Source organism: Cucurbita moschata, unplaced genomic scaffold (assembly GCF_002738365.1).
Source record: "Cucurbita moschata cultivar Rifu unplaced genomic scaffold, Cmos_1.0 Cmo_Scf00043, whole genome shotgun sequence".
Classification (NCBI taxonomy): Eukaryota; Viridiplantae; Streptophyta; class Magnoliopsida; order Cucurbitales; family Cucurbitaceae; genus Cucurbita; species Cucurbita moschata.
Genome location: NW_019268559.1, coordinates 1357736 through 1376415, shown reverse-complemented (window position 1 = coordinate 1376415; position 18680 = coordinate 1357736). Strand labels below are relative to the sequence as shown.

The window sequence follows — 18680 nt, the reverse complement described above, 5'->3', positions numbered from 1 at the left end:
TTTTTTTTTTTTTTTTTTTTTTGTTTCGGAATTACGGGTTTGATGATATGTAGATAGAGACATCCCATAGGGAACAACAGCTTCACGTTGGATAAACTTGTATTCTAGCTGTTGGCCCATTTGTTATCACACCACTCATGATCCTTTGTAATCATGCAACTCTTGGCCCAACTTTCTTGTCCTAATTAGTTCTCTATATTCCATTGATATTGGTTTTCTTTTTGTTTCTTTTTACTTCCAAGTTTGAAACATATTTGTTTTTCTTGCCCTTGCCGTGAAAATTTCCAATGAGTTTTAAGTTATGTGATTTTCTAAGGATAATTTAGCACGAGATCGAAAGGAAAACGAAGCATTATTTATAAGTTTGTGAAAATTTCTCACTAGTAAATGCGTTTTAAGACTTAAAGTCAAGTCATAAAGGAAAGCCCAATAAGGACAAGCGCTAGGCCCTCAAGAGAATGGACTATGAGATTCCACATCGGTTGGAGAGAGGAACGAAACATTACTTGAGTGTGAAAATCTCTCCCTATGCTTTAAAACCTCAAGGAAAAGTTTGGAATGAAAAATCTAAAGAAGACAATATCTACTAGCAGTGAACTTGATCTATTAAGAAAAGGAATGGAATGTCTTCGAAAGGATAATGGGTTTAACAGTTTACATTAAAATACACAACAGACAACTTTGATAGATAATAGTGTTTGGTAGCTGTGTAAGCTTCAATAGATACACAAGTAAAAGGCAACACAGAGATATTCAACAGGACATAGCAAATTCTTCAACAGAGAATAGAGAATAGCTATACATATAATGGAAGGGAGAACAAATAATAAGCATAGTATGACCAATATTATAGAAAACAGTCAGTTTCCCTTGAGCTTCTTTGCAATGCCAGCAAAGTGCTTTCCCTGGTGGAAAGCTTGCTGAAGTTCAAGTTCAGAGGGCTGTCTCGAGCCATCGCCAGCTAAAGTTCCAGCACCGTAGGGACTTCCGCCCTTGATGTTCTCCATCTCGAACATTCCAGCTCCGAACGAATATCCAATCGGAACAAATAGCATTCCATGATGAACCAACTGAGTAATGGCTGTTAAGCTGCAACACAAAAATTTAAGATCATTTTTTTTAGTACTACGACTTTTAACTCTAAAATGTTTGGTTGACGAAGGAAATGTGAAGGTGTAGTTTAAAAAGGTGAGGAGGTTGTAGAAAAGAGGCTCACGGAGTAGTCTCCTGTCCACCTCCTTGAGAAGCAGTGCTATAGAAAATGCCTGCAGGCTTGCCTGAAAGTGATTGAGTTCTCCATAAACCTCCAGTTGCATCCAGGAATGCTTTGAATTGAGCACACATCATTCCGAATCTTGTAGGGAATCCAAACAGTAAGCCATCAGCTTCAGCAAGTTCGTTTGGTGAAATGATGGGTGCTTCACCCTTTGACGGTGCTTGCATCTTCTCAAGAACCTCTAGTGGCAATGTTTCTGGCACCTGTTTGAATACATTATTCACCCATTCACATAACTCAGCATCAAAACCAGTTCCCAAAATGTATCTTCTAACAGGACCAAAAAAATGAGTGATTAATGCAAAAGTGTACAAAAGGTTAATTAGCTCCTTAGCAGTCATGAGAGGAAACGAAGCCACAAGATTGATGGTGAGATGAAGACATGCATCATCTAATGAGTTATGAATAAAATTAGGAATATCTTAATCCAGCGCCTAAAGAAATGAACGGTTACAGCGTTAATAAGACGCGCACCTGCCATAATTTGACTTCCACTCCCTCTACAGAAGCAGCTCCTTTCTGAATTTCCTCTGCCAGCTTCAAGACATGTCCATACATGGAATAGTAACTGCACAACATAGTCATCTAAGTTTAAAACAACTCTTTACGGACATTGAACAACAGTGTGAGATCCTACATCAGTTGGAGAGGAGAACGAAGCATTCTTTATAACGGTGTGGAAACCTCTCCCTAGCAAACATGTTTTAAAAAACCTTAAGGAGAAGCCTGAAAGGGAAAACCCAAAGAGGACTTTGTCTGCTAGCAGTGGGCTTGGGCCGTTACAAATGGTATCAGAGTCAAACACCGGGGGGCGGCTGAGCCACAAAGGCAAGTGTGAAAAGAAGCTAAACTTTCAAAACAAAATCAAACTCTTGACGACTTGGTTAGAAGACAAGACAATTTACCTGATCATTGAGTGCAAAACAACAGTGAATACATTGACATCACACAGCTAAGCAGTAGAACTTAGAGGAAGTTCCAATAGTTATGGATGACAAAATAAGCAGTAGGAATAAGAAGTAAAAGTCCTAAAGCTGGGTCCACACAATTAGCCAAAAGCTTTTACATGATTTCAACAGGTTAGGTTGGGTTGCTTAATCACTTCAGCTTTCTTTTCATGGTAGTCTAATTCACATATCATACCTAAATTTCCACATCATTTTGTCTAATAAAGATCCCACTTCCATAGGTAACCTAAGAATGCACAAACAAAACATGAAACTTGCACATGGTAATTAAAAATCACTTTGACTGTGAGCTAATGGGACAAGATTTTGAGAGTGACATTAAAAAATCACTGACATGTTTGGTGGAACAAACATTGAAAAAGATATCAATTTAATCTGTCTCTGGAAATATTCATCTCACTGTTCATGCAGATGTTTAAGAAATACAATCAAATACACCAAGGTAACAATGAGACAGACAGATAAGGGAAAGAGAACTTCCCCTATAAAACAAGTCCATTACATCCAAAAAAGAACAAAGGAAACGAAGCTAGCAAGTTTAGACAAGTTAAAAGTTCATCATCTTTTACACTGTTCTAAAAGAAATTGATCGACTTTTAGTCAGAAAAACCAACCAAATAAAAGAACATAATGAAGCAAAGTCTACAAGTTCAAGTTTCCAGGATGTCTTTTTTTATCATTAAAAACAGAGCCTTTAACGTTTCGATTTCGAAGAGAGAACTTCAAAGTTGCAGAAAAGTGACTGAAAAAAAAAACTGGGTTTACAGTTCAGTACCAAAAAGAGGATTATAATCAAAGGAAAAAATGGTTTTATTGTGTATAAACTGCAATTGAATGTATTTAGAGAAAGATGAAGGAAGGGATTGAGAGAGGCTTACACAATGTAAACTTTGGTGGCCATTATTGATGGATTCTCGCGCCTGTCTTCTTCTTTTCTCCTCAATTTTGCTTCGGAAAGGAAAATCTTAAGTGGGTGAGCGAAATGTTTGACGGTAGAGACGTGGAGGGGACCCCAATTTATAGTGCTCTACAAGCTGTGTTCTACAATATTTAGTTTTTATATATATATATATACATATAGCGTAATTCATGGGGTCTAACCCCAATTTTGGTGGGGTTTTGTTAATAATCATGTTGAATTATGGGATGGTTGATGTCCACTCCTCCCACCATCATTGTTTCGGTTGATTAAACTTCAGTCTTCCTATATTGGAAGCTCAGGATCAGGTGAAATATTCAACCTAAATCACTGTTGAGTAAGAAAACTCATCAATTTCTGAAGAGTGAAAAAATAACTATCTTTGATCATATTCTTTTCACACAGTCTTACCCATAATAGATTTCTATATGACTAGAGTACTTGGCTTGAAATTCAAGGCAGGGGAAAAGGAAAGAATGAGTAAATTAAGAATGGGATTTGGGGTTGGTTAAGTTGATAAGCTTTTTTAATAAAGGTTTAGGTGGGTGATTAAAGAATAAAGAGGGTCCCATGACATCAATTATTTGATGAAATGGGTTTGGATGGTTAAGTGTATCAAGAGGAAGGAATAGGGTTTGTCTTGAAGCGTGTGTGTGATGTTAATCCACACCCTTCATTTTCATCCCATTTACGCTTTGATAATAACATCATTACCAAGTACCAGTTGCCTCCTCTTTTCTTTCTTTTATGCATAACAAAGGGGGAAACTTGGAAAGAATGGGGCATTGAGTGGTGGTGGTTGTTGGGGTTTGGAAGGATAGCACTATGATGAGCAGCATCCATATTTTTGGTGTACATTCAATGCCTCTTATTGCTATGCTCAATCAACCATTCAGTCAAATGCAACCATTGAGAACAAGGACCAACTCCATCTCTAAAATAAATACTAAATCTAAGTCCAGGATTCACTATGTTGACCATATAATTTAAGTCTTCATAATCATTTATTTTAATCTAATCTTTTAGTTATAATTTATGGGTATGTTAAAAAACAACAAAATAATGGTTCTTAAATGTTAGCTTGGTCCAACAAGTGGGCTATGTTGGGCCTATTATGATCAATGCCCAATTCTCTTCGAAAGCCCAAATAGAAAAGAACAGGAACCATTCTTTACTTTGTTATTATTATTTATTTATTTTGACGGTAGGTATCTATCTCCATACATATATTTCTGGACATTAAAGTTGTGAAAGGGAGAATTTCTAAACATGTTATCAAACTAAACAACTAAAGATAATGTAACAGTATCAACTTGAATGTAGTTCAACGAACATACAGAATCGAGGAATCTTCTATAAAAGGCCAAAAGTTGAAACCTCGACTGGACGACAAGGCTCCCCTTTTGCAACAACCAGAGGAGGAGATTGGACAAATAATGAAGAAAGAAAGAGAAGAACAAACGAGGAGGGCTCCATTGTCCTTGGAGCCTATGTGTGTGGCGTGTGAAAATGACCAACAACAACAAATGTTCCTCCTCAGTCCATCCCCTTTGCCACGCCAATCAACTTCTAACCACAAACCTTCCTCTTACAACCCCTAAACCACACATTTACTCTCTTATTCAAACCAGATTCAAGGCTGAAAAATACACGACTTTTCTTTATCTTCAGAATCCGAATCCCATTAGAATTTCCTCTCCAGCAGAAGAAACAAGTAATATGGGGTGTTTTCATACAAGTTTATAACTACCTAAACCAATATTTAGAGCACCATTTCATTACATTTAACACCCACACATGACAACGCCGCTAGCTTGTTGACTCAAAAGGGAAACTTTCATAAAGAAAACAATCTAAATTTATGAAAAACCTGCACTACTTGATTCATTCTATTGTTCTTTATTTCAATTTACATTTTATATATATATATATATAAAGAACCATAATCTTACCAGATTCTGTTTTTGTTTTTGTTTTGTACAGAAACTATCCAACCAAAAAGAAAGAAAAGAAAAAAAAAAAAGTACAAACCCATAATCGAGAAGAAATTGGACTCACCTCGGTAAAGAGAATGAGGGATCGACATTACGCCACAACAAAATCCCTTCGTTTACACTCCACATGAATCATAGACTCATAAGAAATAAACCAGACCAACCCACCAATTGTTGACCGCAGGCGAAGATCCGATTTGATTCCTTCTTCTCATGCGTTGTTTCCTCGCAGTATATGAATCAATTTTGCAGCATTTGCTCTGATCTTTTCGTTATCGTCATCAATCAATGTCATACAGATTCCCAAAACGCCTTCTCTTCTGGCTTCCACGCACGCTCGCTCGCTATGGCAGCAGAGCGAAATCAGCGTTAGAAGAGCGTATTGAACTCCTCTTGGGGCTCCATTTCTCAACACACGTCCCAAAATCTCCATACTTCCGTGGAACCGTTGCATCTCTTCTCGACCTTCTCTACACTTGGCCAAAAGCCCCAGAACCTCCACTGCTCTATCCAGCCCCGAATTGGCAATTTCAAGCAGAATTGGAACAGCCCCACATTCCACAGTCCGTACACGGTTCCCAGGGTATGAACAGATGGCGTAAAGCGCTGTTGCTGCTTCCTTCTGCTCTCTGTTGTTGCCGTATCGTAAGATACCAACAAGAGAGCGAATCGCGTAGGGATATGCCCCAATTGTAGCCTTGTTGACCTCCACAACGGCTAAGCTCGTCAGCATCGTGGCGGCTACGGCTCTGCAATCAGGGGACCTGGCTTGAAGAGCTGCGACGGTGAGACCAATAGCCCCTTCTGCAACCAAACCCACTTTGTTATCATCGTCCAAACTAAGATTCAGTAACAGCGACAGGGCCTTCTCTTGGAGGGTCGGATCGTCAGAACCAACGCATTTAAGAACAGCCGAGACGGCACCAGACTCGGTCAATTTTCTTCGCATAACGGAATCGCGCTTTGACACCCTGGCGAGTTGATTGAGGCAATCGAGCTTAGAATCGAGGGAGGCAGACGGAGAGATAAGAATCGAGATTAGGGTTTGGGGCGGCGGATGAGGAAGAAATGGCTTGGAAAGGGAAACAGGGTTAAAATTTGAAATTAAGCTCCTGAGGGCATGGTTAGGGATTAGAGAAGGGTTTTCAGGAAGGGGCAATTGGGTGATTGGACAAGTCCGATGACCGGCGTCGAGCCAGCGTTGGATTGAAGAGCGATCAAAGGTGTGGCCGGAGGAGAGTATTACAGGGTCCGACATTATCTCCAGAGAAATAGGGCACTTGAAATCATCGGGATATGAAGCCGCCATTTCGGACACTCCTTGTTCTCTCAGAAACTGAAGAGAGGAGGGTTTATGAGGTTTTGGTTAGTGCAAAATATGGAAGACGATAGAGTTCCATTACATACATAACACAGCTCAAGCTCCACACAGACAAAAGGGAGAAGCCGCCCCTCTATGCCTCAGCTCAGCTCAATCTTCCTTTTCTCAAGCAGCTACAAAGCACAGAGACTCTGAATTTACCTAAAACCCACTAACTAATTTTCTTATATATATAATAAAATCATAAATTAATTCGTTAACAGAGAAACCGGAAAAAGCAAAAAATGGAAAATGGGTTCGTTTAATATGAAATGAAACAATAAAATGGAAATTAAAAGAATTGGAGAGAGGCAAGGATATTTTGGTCATTTCGCATGGGATGCAAGTTGGGTTGGTGGTGTGTGTTTTTGGACTTCAATCCTGAGTTGACAATCACAAATTTCCCATTATACCCTCGCCACTTCCCCAAATTTCCCATTATACCCTTCTACATTTTTCACTTCCCCAAATTAATGGAATATATCTCCTTTACAAGACAAACGGTGGAAATTCATCGGTGGTTTACCGCGAATCGGTCCGTCCGTCGGCTTTAGAGGTTGAGGTCGGTCATGCCAAAAGTCCACGAAATTAAATATAAGGTATAAATTTTTTACGCTCACGAAATTACCAATATACCCAAACAATTATAGATAATTATTTATTTAAACTGAGTTTACTTTTCTGCTGATTTACCATTTTTCTTTCTTTTATTATATTTCATTTTAAGAAATGTGAATCTGAATTAAATGAGATTTTAATTCTTTCCTTTTATTGGCGATCTCTAAATAAAGAACGCATCAATGTCAATTTATTTAATTCAATAAAATTTATGGCCCCATTTGCCATTTCATTGACATTTTTTTCCCCAAAATAATGATATTATTAACAAAAAGAAATTAATATTATTTTTAAATATCATACTGAATTTTATTAGAATATTCTGCATTTATTAACATACTAAAAACATTTAGTTTCTTTTTTTATAAATATATTATTGTAATTTTCATTTTTAAAAACAATATAAAGAACATACGATATATATTCCTTTTCTTATTCTATTCCAATTGGTAAGTTTTCTAATTCTGGTTTTACTTTTATCCATGAAAATCAAATACAACATTAGATAATTTGTCGGAATTACTCGACAAAACCTTTGAGCTCCCATAGTTTCATAAATAACAATCCATAGAATAAAATAAAAAATATTTTGTTGAGAAACTAAAATAAATAAAATTGGGCTTCTAACTTCCCTAAAACGTTATAAAATTTGAATAGTTTCGTAAAAATAACAACCATTCATCACGAACTAACGACCTTTGGTCTGAAAAACCAGCAAAATCACGTATTAACATTAAGAGAGCAAACCAAAACCAAAAAGAAAATCCTATCTACCCTCCACCATTGTCACTGTTACGTTGTTCGATGATACAACGTCATGGCCATCGGTAAACAAGTCGATGTCGATCGAGGCTCTTGTGGAAGTATAGGTAGGTTGTCTTGGTTGTGGAAGAGATGCAGACTCACTCTCCAGCATTAGCACCAAGGACTGCATTGTTGGTCTATATGCTGGGGAGTCTTGTACACACAACATTGCTACATGTATGCATTTCAATACTTCCTCCTCTCGGGATGAATCCCGAATGGACGGGTCGAGAAGTTCGATCGCTCTTCCTCCATTCCAAAGATTCCATGCCTGAAAAAAGTTTTCATATTTAGTCTATCATTAGTACCTACACATTAAAGTCCCAATAAATGGTAGATCAGAGGAACTTACATAGCTGATAAGGGTTAAGTACTCGGTTGACCGAAAGCTAGTGTTCCTCCGACCACATATCAACTCTAATAATAATACACCAAAACTATAGACGTCTGATTTCACCGAAAATAAACCTTCCATTGCATACTCGGGAGCCATGTAACCACTGCATTTAGACAATGTTCAAAAGATTAGATTTATTAGATTACTTTAAGTCAGGATGCTGCTGCATAAGTTGTCTGTACTCACTACGTGCCAACAACTCGAATTGTATTTGTTGCCTCGTTTTGGTTTCCACCAAATATTCTAGCCATACCAAAGTCCGATATCTTTGGATTCATGTCTTCGTCTAGCAAAATATTGCTGGCTTTTAAATCTCTATGAATGATTAGTAGTCTCGAGTCTCGATGAAGATATAGCAGTCCTCGTGCAATCCCCTCCATGATTGACAGCCGTTTTTCCCAATCCAGTAGTACCTGCTTAACTGGATCTGCACCATTCCCACCAAGGAATTGAACCCAATATCCTAACATTCACGTATAAAAGATTCAGTTTTTGAATAGAAGAGGCCTTACCGAAAAGAAACCAATCCAAGCTTTTGTTTGGCATATATTCATAGAGCAGCATCTTGTCCTCTCCTTGAATGCAGTAGCCCAACAGCCTGACCAGGTTGCGATGCTGCAACTTTCCTATCAGTATAATCTCATTCTTAAACTCTTCTAGACCTTGGCCAGACCGGACTGAGAGCCTCTTCACAGCAACTTCTAGGCCACATGGAAGCTTTCCCTGGAAAATTAAAAGAGAAGACAAGGCTTAATATTAGCTCCAACTGAGCTCATTTTCTTTGCTTTGCAGTAGAAATGCTTGGTTACCTTGTAGACTGGGCCGAAACCTCCCTGACCAAGCTTGTTTGCCTCGGAGAAGTTACCAGTAGCCGTTGCTATACAGTTGAAATTGAACATTGGCAAATCTGGTCCACTCAATTGTTCGCCTTCTCTGCCTAATTCGTATGGCCCTGAAAGCTCTGCTGAAAATTCTTTGCTCTTGCTCAGGTCAAACATTTCATTGTTGTTCTGTGTTTTACTCGAAGCAGCTGCTGCTGAACCTGAAAGTGCATGAATGGTTAGAATTTTCTAAGCAAAGAGTGAAAGTAACCGCTCAAAGCTCAAACCCACCGCTACCAAATATCACCTAACCTTTCATTTTGTCTCTGAATTTCCATAGCAGCAATGCTAACATAGCTATAACAACTGTTCCTCCTAAACATATCAATACTATCGCAGCGGTCGACAATTTGCTCTCGTTATCTACAGGTACTAAGAGTAGAAAGTGTCAAACCTCAATTAACTTCAAACAACAGAGAGAATGAATTGAAAAGATTGGAAAGCTTACTCAAATCAGAATGAGCGAGACGAATGTTCAGAGTATTCCCAACACCATCAAATTTCTGAATATCAATTAAGGGACCATCCCAAGTAAGGCACCCAATTCCATGAGCATCCGAATATGCAACACACGAAGAACTGTTCAAACATTCATCTCCACAAGAGTCCACAAACACTGCAGTTATGAAATCAGGCAATTTCACGAACTGTACAGCCACAAACCCATCTTCTTTACCATCTTCAACAGTGCCATTCGAACTACTGTTCATCCTCTGCTGAAGCAATGGGGTCTTCCTCTGACACCCATCTGACCAAATCCCACTCTTCCATTGCTCGTTGTTTTTGGGTATAAACCCATGAGGGCAACTACACTTGGGTCTACTTGTTTCAGAACAAATCCCAAAATCCCCACAAAAATTATACAAATCGCAGTCGTTAGAAGGCAGTAAACGAATGGTGTCCCATACGCGATTCGCTTCATTCCATCGTTGCTCTGCTTCTTTACCATCCCACTGTATTTGAAATTTCATCTTATCGGAGTTATTCAATGGATGAAAAGTCAAGGTTATTTCGTCTCGACGCTCAGCGTTAACCTTGAAGCCATACAACGACGTTGAGCGCATGGTCGGAACCCCTGAAAAAATCTGCTTATCCCAGTGTCCGCTTCTCCACCATCGATCTTTCCCATTCCAAATGACAATCTGTACGGCTCCAAGAGGATCCACACCCAAACTGTAATTTCCGACGGCCGGATTTGTCTCTGATTTCCACGACCTAAAAATCCGTTTCTCACCCAAATCAGAGTTCACTTTCACCACCATATTTGGAAGAAATGTATCTGTGGGGTGTTCGAAGCTGCTCCAATGGACTTTCGACGCCTCGTCGTGGGTCGAGAGAATCAATTCTCCATTTTTACCCAGAGTTAAGTTCCTCAGATCAGACGCATTCGCTGTGATATTGCTTGTCCAAACAGAGACGTTGTTGCCGTCTAGAATGACCAAGTTCCCATCGTCTCCGATCTTCAAAACCCCATCTCTATTCAGAAGTGGCTGGTCCCTATTTGCAACCCAAATAACAGACTGTTCCGGGATCTTGTGATACCATATACCAACGTATCGTGATGAAGAATTTATAGGGCTGAAGAAACCCATCTCGTAGGACTCATTTTCGGATATGAGGGTCTCGTTATTACTGTCTCTTAAACCTGTCCCCCTTGTGATTGAACTCGCAGCGTCACAAAACAAAGGAGAAGAACAGAGGAAGAATGAAATGACGAAGAACAGAAGAAACCCAACAAACGTCCTGCAATTTCCACCCATATCAAGATCTCTCTGAACAGAAATACAGCCTGACCTGAAAAGCTGATGAAGAAGAATACCCAAATTCAGAGAAGAAACTTCAACGGCGACGATTTGAACAACCAATCCGAAGCCATTTAGGTGGGGATTAGTATCAAAAGTGAAGAAATTTCATTGAAATGGCTGGCATGTGGCCACTAAGAGTTTATCCACATTCAGTCCCAAAATTTCAAAAAAAATTGTCGACAGTGAACTTAAAAGATTAGACGCATCCAGGGTTGAAGTTAAAAAAGAAGACTAACATCACTCTGAATCCACCAAGAACAGTACAAACCATGATTTAAATATTTAATCAGGGAAGTGACAGAGTTGGTGGAAGCAAATGGCTGGCGATTTGGTTAAAATCATCTCCTGTAAATCATTCTTAATTTTTCGGCCTCCGTTTTGGAATTTGAACATCAAAATTCTCTGCCTTTGATGCTAAACTCTGCAACCCCACGTTGAAGAAAAGTAATAATAACGACAAAGAAGATCCGGGACCCAATGGTTTTGTTATTTTAAAAAAATAAAAGGCTAACATTCCATAATGTGAGACACATCCTTCATAAGATGAGATAATATATTGGTGAATTAGGCATCTAATTACAAATTAGAGAGTAAGTAAGTAAGTAAAGGTGTCAATAATTCAACTAATACTCTTGAAATTTGTTTGAATATGCATGTAACTGGCCGGTTGGATCTTTGTTACTTACAAACAAAAGTATTAATTCATAATTAAGCACAACAAACCTTAGGGGTCAGAAGAAAACGCCCACGTGGAATTTCAATTTTGCAACAAATATAAGAAGAACAAAGAAAAAGACTCGAAAGAATGGAATCAAAGGCGAGATAGCTGCGAAGGCGGGAAGAAGCCAACTCTGACCGTCCTAGTTGGACTTGGACTGTTGTAGGCGGCGTGAAGTTTACCCATCTCGGGCCCCACAAAACACCCCGGAAAACGGGTCGGTAACGGATGGGGATGGGGCCCATCTTACACTGGTTTCAGGCCGACGAAAATCACTCGCAAAGCCCAAAATGGAATTGCCCCGAGCCCAAGTTCAGCAAAACGTTCAATCGAATTGTGGCTTCTAGTTCTTCTTCCCGAGGGAGCAAGCAATTGGAAACACCCAGCCGCCTTCCTGCCTTGCACGTCATTTTCTGATCCCTTCTTACTGAATCTCCGGCAGATTCTTGGCCACAATTCATGGCTTCACTCGAACAACCCAAGCCTTGCTGTTGGGTATCTGTATCTGGGCTTGGCTTCTGACCCAAAACAACGTCTGTCGTCTTTGGTGCAGACAATGCAAGAACCGGGCTTTCATTAAACGCCTTTGTCTGTATTCTTTTCCGCTTTACAAACAAACAAACTGGTTGTTTCTCTTGAAACTTGAGCTTCTGCTACACCTTTCCCCCTTTTTTGTGTCGTCTGTCTGTACTGATTTCGATTTGCTCCGGTTTCAACTCCGGCGTACTCACACTCCCTTCCAATTTTATTTATTACCCTCTATTTTCTTTTTTCTAATTATTGCTTTTAATTCCTATTTTTAATAATAATAATAATATTTATAGAGAAAAAAAACACTTTTTAGATACTTTTTTCTGCCCACCGGAAAATGGTATATTCTATATATTAACGGCGGCGGATTGAAGCGGGGAGTGGCGCGTTGATTATGCCGAGTAGATTAGCACTCAAGATTTCAATTATTGCCTACGTGGCACCACCTGTACCGTTGTTGAAGATAATGTTAATATCCTCACCTGGGTCCCACCGTTATTGCCCGCCAGTTTGGACCCCGTTTTTAAAACGTATATATTATTATTATTATTATTATGATTCATCCTCACTATCGCTGTCTCTCTCTCTCTCTCTCTCTCTCTCTCTCTCTCTGGCAACAGCATTAAGGCATCTTCCGAGCAGATTAAACAAAATTAGCAATTAATAGCAGTAGCGCGCCTTCTAATTACGTTGTCTTTCTTTAAGTTTTCCTTTTACGGATTCCCAAGGAAGGCATTTTTCAGAGCCCAAATAAGAAACCCTAAGTTTCTACTTCCCTTGCGCTTTAATGGCGGATTTGGAGAAGCAGGAGAGGGTGTTTGGAGAAGAGGAGGATAAGTTTCTGGAGGAGGTCACGTTATTGGATTTCGATATGTTGTGTTCCACGGTGGCTATGCAGACCCAGGGAAAATGGGCAAAGTTGGAGAGTGCTGAAGACGCTAAAACGGGACCTGAAATCGGTGGGGTTTTCAGGATGTGGGAAGGTGAACTACTCGATTGCTTTGAGGACCGTCGCATCGCTATCGAATCCGCCTGGTTAGACTCCTTAATCCACTTTTTCTTCTCTCTATTCACCTTGTTTGGGGAAATTATTTCGTCTTTTTGTTCTTCCCTTTTTAGGTGTCTAAAAAAGTTGATCAATAGTTCCTATGCACATTTTTTGCTCATGGATGCGGAGTATCTATATTTGGTTGTGGTTATCTAGCAGGGGATGTATGTTCTGCGCAATTTTGAATTATAACTATGATTGATGATGCAGCTGTCCGTGTCACAGATTTGGGAAGAATATGGGAAGGGCTGGTTTTGGCACTTGTTTTCTTCAGGTGAACTTTTTCTTGGCTGCTTGAACCTTTAAAGGGAGAGAGGGGAAGAAGTTAGATTACAGTTTTCTTTGATCATCAAATTTTCTTAATGCATAGTTTTCCCTTCCTTACAAATGAAGATATATTATTGTGCAGGGAAGCGTTTATTTTGCTCTTGCTCTTGGTGCCCTTTGCAGCTTCATTGCCTTTTTGGTCACAAAACGCCATTACTTTGTATATTCAGCATTTGCTTTCACCATTGCAACAGTAACATATTTGGGGTTCTTCCGCACCCAGATGAGGAGGAAATTCAATATAAGGGTGAGACTTCTTTTTCTATCAGCTTATGGAAAGCCAAACGGCTAATAGTATATTTGGGATAGTTTTTCTGTTATATTATAGCAATTGTGTAACTGCTCGAGCCCACTGCTCGTAGGATATTGTCCTCTTTGGGCTTTCACTTCAACCGTTTCCCTTCAAGGTTTTAAAACGCGTCCACTAGAGATAAGTTTTCACACCTTTATAAGGAATGCTTCGTTCCCCTCTACAACCGATTAGGGATCTCACCATCCACCCCTCAAAGGGCAACCTCTTCCTAGTTGATGTGTTTTAAAACCGTGAGGTTGACAGCGATACGTAATGGGCCAAAGTGGACAATATATGATAGTAGTGGGTTTGGACTTCGGCTTTGGCTGTTACAAATGGTGTGTAGAGAGAGACTAGTAATAGGAAGTGAGGGTGAAAAGTGAGATTAACGAGAGAGTACATGGGCACAAGGTTACAAATCTCCACTCCAGGTTGGTTATACTAAAAAAAAAAAAAGAGAGAACACTTGTTGTGAGAGTACTAGCAAGGGCATATTGGTAGTTAGCTAGGGGTGCCTTGGTTCTATAAATAGAGGGAGTTAGTAGGGACCTTAGAAGGGGGATAATTTTGGATACCTTTGGGTGATGACTTAGGATATTGTACAGGGTGGGTGTGAGATCTGATAGGAGAGGGCAACAAAGTATTTTTTATAAAAGTGTGGAAATCTCTCTGTAACGTAGCGTTTTAAAACCGTGAGGACAATATTTGTTAGTGGTGAGCTTGAGCTACTATAGTAGGACTTCTGGGAGAGATATTGCCCTCTCGAGTTTTACTTTCTTTCTCATTAATATTGTTGAGTGAAAATTTCAGCGGCGTTTTTTTAGTTGGCTAATGTGATGATTAATAGTGTTTTATATTTCAGGGTGGAGATAGCTACTTGGATGACTGCGTCAACCACCTTATCTGCCCCTGCTGCGCCTTATCTCAGGTCTGTCCTTCAATATCTTCCTATCAAAACCTTGTATTCATATTAAAGTTCCTACTTCTCTCATCTTTTGTAAGCAACTTAAACTAACATATTCAATCGTCACTGATATACCTCTAAATGTGGAGCAGGAATCACGAACGTTGGAAATGAATAACGTTCAAGATGGCACATGGCACGGTCGGGGTGACACAATATGTATAGGTAGTTATGGTGATGCCAGCCGATTCGTTGAGCTAAACCCACCTTCTCCTGTCTCAACCAAATCCCCTGAAACCTGTGGCATTGTAAAGGATGTGCCAAATCGTGATCACTCTTGAAATCTGACCAATGTATGGCACGCAGCATGACATCGATAAGTCTCATGACGCGCTTTCGAGATTCTCCATCTGATTTCTTATCGAAGATGCACGATACACTGCCTTATTTCAGCAACATTGCTTCCAAAATGGTTAAGGCTGCAGTTGTTAACAATGGATATGGGGTTTCTGAACATCGATATAGAGGAGGCGGGAGGCTGAAAAGGACTCCATTCTTGAAGGATTCTTGATTTTTATCTACTGTTGTGTTCTACCACTGTGAAAATACACATGGTAGCGTGTTCTTCTGGTCTTTAAAGAAACAACACTTTTTAAACTTGTGTATATACTATACCATTAATTTGATGTATCAACTAGATGGATGCAGCAGTCCTTGATTCTGGCTGTTTTGACGTTCGTTCATTGTAACATTTTAGTTTTCGTACTTCTTTTCACTTGAAATTTCTGAAAACATCAGAATTTTAAATAATTAATGGTGTGTTCTTTATTTTCTAAAGGTGGTGGTAGTAAAATGTTGTGTAAGAAGTTTTGTAACACTAATTTTACAGAGTAGTCACGCCACTGAATCAAGAGAAACCCAAAATGAACCACTAATTACAGTCCCAATTTAATCCATTTACGCAACCAAAATAATATTTTGCTGTGAAACTTAAAAATAAATTTACTTATTCATTTCAACCGAGTTCTATTGCTATGGCGATACTCGGCTACCAGCCCTTGTTTCAGATCCACTTCCCCGAACCTCTTCGCCCACCGGATGACCCATCATGCCCGCTGTATACGGCGGAGTCCTCGCCGTGGTTTGGACTCCATAGTACATCTGTTGACTAACGCCGCCATCTGCAGCGATCCTGGCCGCCTCCGCCTGTGGGTCGTAACCACTCACCGGACTCATGCCTCCGCCGTACATTTGACCGCCCATCGTAACTGGGTGGCGATATGTCATCGGCACCTGACCGCCACCCATCGGTGGGAACTGTTGAACGTACGGCGGGGGAGTCTGCATCGGGATATGCTGAATCGGGACATTTCCGGGTGGAATCTGACCGGGAAGAAGGTAGACGACCGGTTGATGACCCGGGTAATTTGTACCCGGGAAATAATGCATCATCGGGTTATTCGGAAATCCGGCCGGTTGAGAGAACGGCATCACCGGCGGCTCACAATTCTCCGGCGTTTTATCCACCGGCTCCGCTCTCGGCGATGGCGTGTCGGGCCGGGTTTTAACCGGTGGAAGATTAGGCATCGTAGCCACACAAGTCGCTGACGGCACAACAGGAGCTGGCGATCCGGGATCCGATACCGAAACATTCTCAGATGGATTCAAATTAAATCGACTTTTCAACTTGGGTTCTCGTGATTGAGTCGAAGCATCTTCCTGATTATCGAGACCAAACAAATAGTCCGGGACTTCAGAGACGATGGACGAAACCTCGGACCGGCCACGCTCGAGCTCCGGCCCCGGAGCGCCGCCGTTGAGAGCGTCTAGAAACCAGTGGTCCCGATTTGTCGAACCGCCTAGAAGGGAATTAATACTACTAGCTCTGGAATCTTCCCCTTTCAGAAACAGAAACAATCGGAGCCTCGCCGATTTCGGATTGTGATTCTGTACGAGCCGATCGTACTCATCCATCATATTCTCGACATCCTCGTCCGTGGACACCGAAATCAAGGCATCAAGATCTTCACTGGGAAGCTGGTACTTTATGGTCATATTAATTGTACCTAAACAAACAAATTCAAAACCCCTTTTCGAATCAAAAGTTCGAAACCCCAAATTAAAAGAAAACACATTCAAAATTATACAAAATCAACTTGCCGGTGATCTTAGCGAGTTTGGCGAGAAAGTGGGAGAAAGCAGTGGACCGTTGAACCGCGACAATGCGAGTCTCGCCACCGACGTATCGGAGCTGATTATCATGCGGTCGGGGTAAGATCTTGCCACCAAAACTGCACATGAATCGAACTCGAGCATGTGGATCGTTAGATAAGTTAAAGTGGTGGTCGGACCTCGGCGATGACGCAACAGAGTCGGTCGCGTTGGAATCAAGTTCCGATGGATGAATCGACGCCATTTTCAAGCTTCAAGAACAACGAACAACACTCCTGCAGATGAACAAAAAGATAAAAGTCCGATAAACAAGGAAATTCTGAAACTTGAAGCGAATTCATTGGTTAATTGTCTTCCGACATTATATCCTTGGATTTACAGGGTTGAATTGTAATACTAACATTACTGAATTCAGACAAAAACACATTCACTGCACGATTCAAATCCATAACATCTCAAAACCCAACACTTTTCTTTTCTTTTCTTTTTTGTTCTTTTGTGTTTTTCACTGCTCTGTTTCTGCATCCTTAGATTTTTATTCCTCTCATCCCAATCATTTAATTCCAATAATGTATCATACAACATAACTTACTGAAACCCAACACAATTCTTCATCCCTACGTTTTCACTACTGACAAACAAGAACACCAAAATCAAATTAATAGCAAAAAGACTGAATCTTTGATGATCAGACCAAATTAATACCAAAATTGGGAATGGTTAGTAAAGAGCAGAAGAACAAGAATATTGAAAACAGCAGAGAATTAATTACCCAAGAATTAAGGGAGTTGGTTGCTTGAAGTTGAACTGAACAGAGGACGGAAGGAGGAGGGTGCCAGGTGGTGGCGGCGGTGGTGGCGGCGGCGGTGGAGTTGAGCGGACCTCTCTATTATTTCCACATAGCGTACGTTTCAGGCTTTAAATTTGGTATTAGCTCTTTTATTTATTTTTTAATTAATTAAGAGTAGAGCCCACGCGGTGGACTAATTATAATCTCCGACGTGGTGGCACTGGCTTATCCACCAACGCCTCTGCTATCCTACGCCGTCTGTGTATAACTTTCGTATTGCCGCCCCACCAATCACATCCTCTTGTCTTTGTGATCTGTCTCTGGGCCCCACCACCATTTTATCATACTTCCACGAGCTACTCCTACAAATATAAACGTGGAATTTAATCCCCTTAAACGATTCGTTTCGGCCACCACTCGATTTCAACAAACTCTCCTTATCCGAATTATTGAACGAACAATAGTATTTTTTTTTTCTTTTCCTTTTCTATTAAATTTCGCTAATAAAAAGCTGTTGGATATTAATCTATTTTAATCCAAAGCCCAAAAGTCAAATCTACCCTCATCATTATTCTTTTGTATTAAGTGGATAATTATTAAATCTGATTAATTAGCTTAATGCAACCCCAACCAACCTAACCAAACATCGCTATCATCCCAACATTAGAAAAAATTGATGATGGTGAATTTAGAAATAATTTATTTGGTCCCCATTAAAAACAAAAGCAAACCAAGTTGGGCGTTTTATAATTGGAAATGGAAAAGGACGTTGTGTGTAAGTTAGTATTTGCACTGTTTCTGGCTTCCGAATCTTCAATATTTGACAATTTTCTGTTTGTAACCCAAACAAAAACTCCCATTTCAGTGTCCATTTCC

At 40.1% G+C, this 18680-nt stretch overlaps 5 protein-coding genes across 8 annotated transcripts; 1 reads left to right on the top strand and 4 right to left on the bottom strand.

The window, feature by feature from the left end:
* Positions 1 to 643: 643 nt before the first annotated feature.
* LOC111433750 (NAD(P)H dehydrogenase (quinone) FQR1-like) lies at positions 644 to 3269 on the bottom strand. The gene is made up of 4 exons (XM_023070932.1): positions 3123 to 3269; positions 1751 to 1844; positions 1217 to 1479; positions 644 to 1089 (listed from the first exon to the last, which is right to left on the bottom strand). Exons 1-4 carry the CDS (start codon positions 3143 to 3145, stop codon positions 861 to 863), a joined length of 609 nt encoding a protein of 202 aa, XP_022926700.1. The 5' UTR covers positions 3146 to 3269; the 3' UTR covers positions 644 to 860.
* On the bottom strand, positions 3184 to 6688 carry LOC111433748 (U-box domain-containing protein 8-like). Its single transcript, XM_023070929.1, has 2 exons — positions 5222 to 6688; positions 3184 to 3278 (listed from the first exon to the last, which is right to left on the bottom strand). Exon 1 carries the CDS (start codon positions 6464 to 6466, stop codon positions 5369 to 5371), a length of 1098 nt encoding a protein of 365 aa, XP_022926697.1. The 5' UTR covers positions 6467 to 6688; the 3' UTR covers positions 3184 to 3278; positions 5222 to 5368.
* Positions 6689 to 7763: 1075 nt separating this feature from the next.
* Positions 7764 to 11437, bottom strand: LOC111433744 (G-type lectin S-receptor-like serine/threonine-protein kinase B120). 2 transcript variants are annotated; one of them, XM_023070923.1, is made up of 7 exons: positions 9666 to 11437; positions 9470 to 9589; positions 9146 to 9378; positions 8849 to 9059; positions 8523 to 8763; positions 8292 to 8439; positions 7764 to 8210 (listed from the first exon to the last, which is right to left on the bottom strand). In XM_023070923.1, exons 1-7 carry the CDS (start codon positions 10975 to 10977, stop codon positions 7902 to 7904), a joined length of 2574 nt encoding a protein of 857 aa, XP_022926691.1. In that variant the 5' UTR covers positions 10978 to 11437; the 3' UTR covers positions 7764 to 7901. The 2 variants fall into 2 exon arrangements, with proteins under 2 accessions (XP_022926691.1, XP_022926692.1); XM_023070924.1 differs by having other exon boundaries at positions 9470 to 9580; positions 9666 to 11433.
* Positions 11438 to 12832: 1395 nt separating this feature from the next.
* LOC111433749 lies at positions 12833 to 15593 on the top strand. The gene is made up of 6 exons (XM_023070930.1): positions 12833 to 13306; positions 13530 to 13593; positions 13729 to 13893; positions 14801 to 14866; positions 14995 to 15202; positions 15244 to 15593. The coding sequence occupies exons 1-5, from the start codon at positions 13059 to 13061 to the stop codon at positions 15181 to 15183; spliced, it is 732 nt and encodes a 243-aa protein (XP_022926698.1). The 5' UTR covers positions 12833 to 13058; the 3' UTR covers positions 15184 to 15202; positions 15244 to 15593.
* Positions 15594 to 15687: 94 nt separating this feature from the next.
* On the bottom strand, positions 15688 to 17960 carry LOC111433745 (clathrin interactor EPSIN 3-like). 3 transcript variants are annotated; one of them, XM_023070927.1, is made up of 4 exons: positions 17787 to 17960; positions 17607 to 17645; positions 17003 to 17289; positions 15688 to 16908 (listed from the first exon to the last, which is right to left on the bottom strand). In XM_023070927.1, the coding sequence occupies exons 3-4, from the start codon at positions 17256 to 17258 to the stop codon at positions 15875 to 15877; spliced, it is 1290 nt and encodes a 429-aa protein (XP_022926695.1). In that variant the 5' UTR covers positions 17259 to 17289; positions 17607 to 17645; positions 17787 to 17960; the 3' UTR covers positions 15688 to 15874. The 3 variants fall into 3 exon arrangements, with proteins under 3 accessions (XP_022926695.1, XP_022926694.1, XP_022926693.1); XM_023070926.1 differs by lacking the exon at positions 17607 to 17645 and having other exon boundaries at positions 17003 to 17292; XM_023070925.1 differs by lacking the exon at positions 17607 to 17645 and having other exon boundaries at positions 17787 to 17959.
* Positions 17961 to 18680: the final 720 nt, after the last annotated feature.

Bases quoted from the DNA above. Each gene is read 5' to 3' on its own strand.
- LOC111433750 (XM_023070932.1), bottom strand. From the start codon at position 3,145: ATGGCCACCAAAGTTTACATTGT. The intron at 1,845-3,122 runs GTAAGCCTCTCT...TATGTTGTGCAG, and splicing joins GCCACCAAAGTTTACATTGT to TTACTATTCCATGTATGGAC. The intron at 1,090-1,216 runs GTGAGCCTCTTT...TTTGTGTTGCAG, and splicing joins GGTGGACAGGAGACTACTCC to CTTAACAGCCATTACTCAGT.
- LOC111433748 (XM_023070929.1), bottom strand. From the start codon at position 6,466: ATGGCGGCTTCATATCCCGATGATTTCAAGTGCCCTATTTCTCTGGAG.
- LOC111433744 (XM_023070923.1), bottom strand. From the start codon at position 10,977: ATGGGTGGAAATTGCAGGACGTTTGTTGGGTTTCTTCTGTTCTTCGTC. The intron at 9,590-9,665 runs GTAAGCTTTCCA...TTCTACTCTTAG, and splicing joins TCTCGCTCATTCTGATTTGA to TACCTGTAGATAACGAGAGC. The intron at 9,060-9,145 runs GTAACCAAGCAT...TTAATTTTCCAG, and splicing joins GTTTCGGCCCAGTCTACAAG to GGAAAGCTTCCATGTGGCCT.
- LOC111433749 (XM_023070930.1), top strand. From the start codon at position 13,059: ATGGCGGATTTGGAGAAGCAGGAGAGGGTGTTTGGAGAAGAGGAGGAT. The intron at 13,307-13,529 runs GTTAGACTCCTT...TTGATGATGCAG, and splicing joins ATCGCTATCGAATCCGCCTG to CTGTCCGTGTCACAGATTTG. The intron at 14,867-14,994 runs GTCTGTCCTTCA...AATGTGGAGCAG, and splicing joins CCTGCTGCGCCTTATCTCAG to GAATCACGAACGTTGGAAAT.
- LOC111433745 (XM_023070927.1), bottom strand. From the start codon at position 17,258: ATGGCGTCGATTCATCCATCGGAACTTGATTCCAACGCGACCGACTCT. The intron at 16,909-17,002 runs GCAAGTTGATTT...TTGTTTGTTTAG, and splicing joins CAAACTCGCTAAGATCACCG to GTACAATTAATATGACCATA.